The sequence below is a fragment of the Tetrahymena thermophila genome, assembly GCF_000189635.1.
Source record: "Tetrahymena thermophila SB210 genomic scaffold scf_8254628, whole genome shotgun sequence".
Lineage (NCBI taxonomy): Eukaryota > Ciliophora > Oligohymenophorea > Hymenostomatida > Tetrahymenidae > Tetrahymena > Tetrahymena thermophila.
This window is the reverse complement of record NW_002476397.1, coordinates 1,809-5,193: the sequence shown is the minus strand read 5'-3', so window position 1 is coordinate 5,193 and position 3,385 is coordinate 1,809. Positions and strand designations below refer to the sequence as shown.

General features: G+C 18.8%; 1 protein-coding gene across 1 annotated transcript; it reads right to left on the bottom strand. All coding sequences in view use genetic code 6, as the record gives it.

Moving 5' to 3' along the window:
- Positions 1 to 301: 301 nt before the first annotated feature.
- On the bottom strand, positions 302 to 643 carry TTHERM_001522379 (transmembrane protein, putative; the record flags this gene model as incomplete). Its single annotated transcript, XM_012797864.1, has 1 exon — positions 302 to 643. One exon carries the CDS (start codon positions 641 to 643, stop codon positions 302 to 304), a length of 342 nt encoding a protein of 113 aa, XP_012653318.1.
- Positions 644 to 3,385: the final 2,742 nt, after the last annotated feature.

The window sequence follows — 3,385 nt, the reverse complement described above, 5'->3', positions numbered from 1 at the left end:
CTTTTACCCAATCAAAAGTGTTAAAAAAGAGAGATTAATACATTTAGCTAAAGCTAAGCCTAAGCCTGATGCACCAATTGCACTAATTAAATTGTCATTTTTTAATTATTGAAGAAAATATATCATTAATTAGTTTGCTAGAAAGTAAGAAAAAATATGAAATAATAAAAAATAAATTAATTTTTAAAGCAAAAGTTGAAAATGAAAAAATTAGTTAAATTAAAAAAGAAATAAAAAAACATAAGCACAATAAAAGATAAAAATAAATTAATGAAATAATAAGAAATGAATTTATTAATAATCAAAATAAAAATTAAAAATAAAATATTAGATAAAATAGTTAAAAAAATAATAAAATTAATAAAAATTGATGAATCAAAGTAAAAAGTTGAGAATTTCTTTTGGAAAAATAATATTTTATGTGAATAATTTGAAAATTATATTAAAAAAATAATTTATAATTTATAATAAATAATATTAATAAATAAAATATATCATACAGCAATATGGATAACCTAATGAGATTAAAATGAAGAGTTTAAAAATTTTTTTATTTATAAAATTAAATTTAAAGAGTATTATTAAAAAATAAATTAATAATTATTTCTTCTATATTGTAGAATTATTGTTTCTATTATAACATTTATTTTTCTTTTCTTTTTCAAAAATATTGAATAGTAAAATTTAAAAAAAAAAAAATATTTTTAAAAATAATCACAAGTGCGCTAGACCCCTCATTTAACTATATATTATTTATTTTTTTAAATTTATCCGTGCTAAATTAGAGTTATTTGATTCTAAAACATAGGTAAAAAACAAATTTAAGATATTCGCAAAATATCCTTACTTATTGATAATAAGAAAAGCATTCCATTCTAATGAAATAAATAAATAAATATAATAGTAATATAAAATAAGATAAATTTAATAATTTAGTACAAAATGAATACATTAAATAAGCTTAAAAAATAAAATATACCATACATTTATGTAGAAATTTCACTCAAGTAAATAATAAATATGACTATTTACCTTTAATTTTTTATTTATTTGAGCTAATCTTTATATAGTGAACTCTTTTCAAGTCTTTTTAATATACTTTACCTTATTATTTGATACATAATCCGCCATTATATTCTTTTTTAATTATTTTCAAAATAATTTTATAAAACTATACTTCTGTAGAACGATCGGTCTTTTAATAACTTAATTTTCAAAGTTGAGTTTAAAATTCATTTTAGAGAGAGAGTAAATGGATAAATAAAAAATCAATAAACTGTTTTTACAAAGTTCAAGTATAAAGTACAATTTGAAATATTAGTGCAATTTGCTAAAGCAAAACCTACCATTACCAATTTTATTAAGTCATTTTGATAAAAATAGATATTTTATATGATTCTAGTAAAATAATAGTAAAAATATATTAATCATATTGAGAGATTGATCAGCTCTTTCATTTTTGAATTATATTTATATCTTTAATTAATTTAGTATCCTTTAATTAATTTACTTATATTCAAATAAATCATGAATAGACTGAGTCAAAGTCTAAAGATATCTATTTATATTTAAAATAATTAACTTATGCAATTACATTAAGATAGCTAGAGATTAGAAATGTTAATAATAAGAATTTATTAATACAGCTTTTGAAATAGTAAAAATTAGATGGATATTCGATAAACTAAATAGTACAAATTTAATATGAGATTTGGCTTGAATGATATTACAATCTCTTAAAACAATAGATAACTAACAAAAAAAAGAAAAAACTGATATAGATTAGACTACTTGTTTCTGCCTGTCATATCTTACAGTCTTAATAAATTTAAAAACAAATAAATTAATCATTTTGTTTACAAAGAAAAGAGAAAATTATCATTAATGAGTTAATTTATTAATTTAACCTAAATAATCAATTATTAAATAATTTTGATGGTAGTTTCTAAATTATTTGAATTTTTGTAAATTGTCGCACCAAATTAATTTTTTATCAATTATTTCTGCTCACCACTGTAATCACTCCCATTCTAATTAAAAACTTAATTTTTGTATTATTTTCAACTATAAACTTCCAAGTAATTACACATTAAAAGTAGAATAGGTACTTTAAAGCAAAAAGTCTAAATCATATAAAAAAGAACTCAAAATATTGATTTATCCATCCATTTATCCTTCTATCCATAGGTTTATCTAAAAATAAACTAATTGAAAAAAGAAAAGGATGATTTGTTTGAATTATATGAAATAGCTTAAAAAAATTGATCACTTTTTTAAATTTTGTAATTTTTACTAGATTAAAATGATTTTTTTTTTGGATAAATTATTGAGTCTTCTATCAATTTTTATTCATCGGCTAAATGCAATAGCAGTATTTAAATAAAATTAGATCTTTTATTTAATCTTTGTTTTGAACATATCTTTCATACATTAGGATATTATTAATAGAAATTATTTTAAAAGAAAAAATATATTTTTCTAATAAAGTATCTGAATAGCTTCTATACTTATTTGCTCTCATTATAAATAATTTAAAATTATTTGTAACTTAAAAACAAAAAACCAAAGAAAATATTGCAAAACTTGTCAAACTTGGCACTCTTATAAACAGAGCAATAGTTACAATTATAATGAATCCAAAAATAATTTTTTACTATTAAATCCATCTTATAGCTGAGTGTCTGTTCATTTTATGCAAGATTTTCCATCATGTATATACCAAGTTTGTTTAGAAAAGCTTCAATATATTTATTTATACAACTAAATATGATTTTATAATATATTAAAAATCTCTCATATAACAACTATCAAAAAAAGTTTGAAGTAAATACTATCAAATCCACTAATTAGATAAATTTACCACAATATTTTAGATTAGTTTTTGATTTGAATAAATAGTAAGCGATTTAAGTGAATTAATTTCTCCAAGATCAAATTTTGGTATTTTTTATCTTTTGAATTAAGAAAGAGGAAAAAAAAAGAGTATTGATTACGAAATCTAATCAAACTGGTTTTGATATAATTATATAATATAATTTGTTATTCATTTATTTAAATTCTATCAGAATAAAACATATTACTTAAAAGAAGATAGATTATGATTGTATAAAAAATTGATATAACTAATTTAATTAATTTTTTGTAATCAACACAGAAAATACCCATAATATCAAAAATGCTCTTTCTTTTAATATCCACTAGATTCAATATTTGTAAAGTGATTAATAACAAGATTTTGATCTTTGATTACATAAACTTTGATTAGCTTAAGATGCTTAATATAACTAAGAAAAAAATAGCTGTAGCTTATCAATTTAATATAATAAAAGCAAAGCATTTGTTTTTTCACACATACTTTTTAGGATAATAATAATCAAAATATATT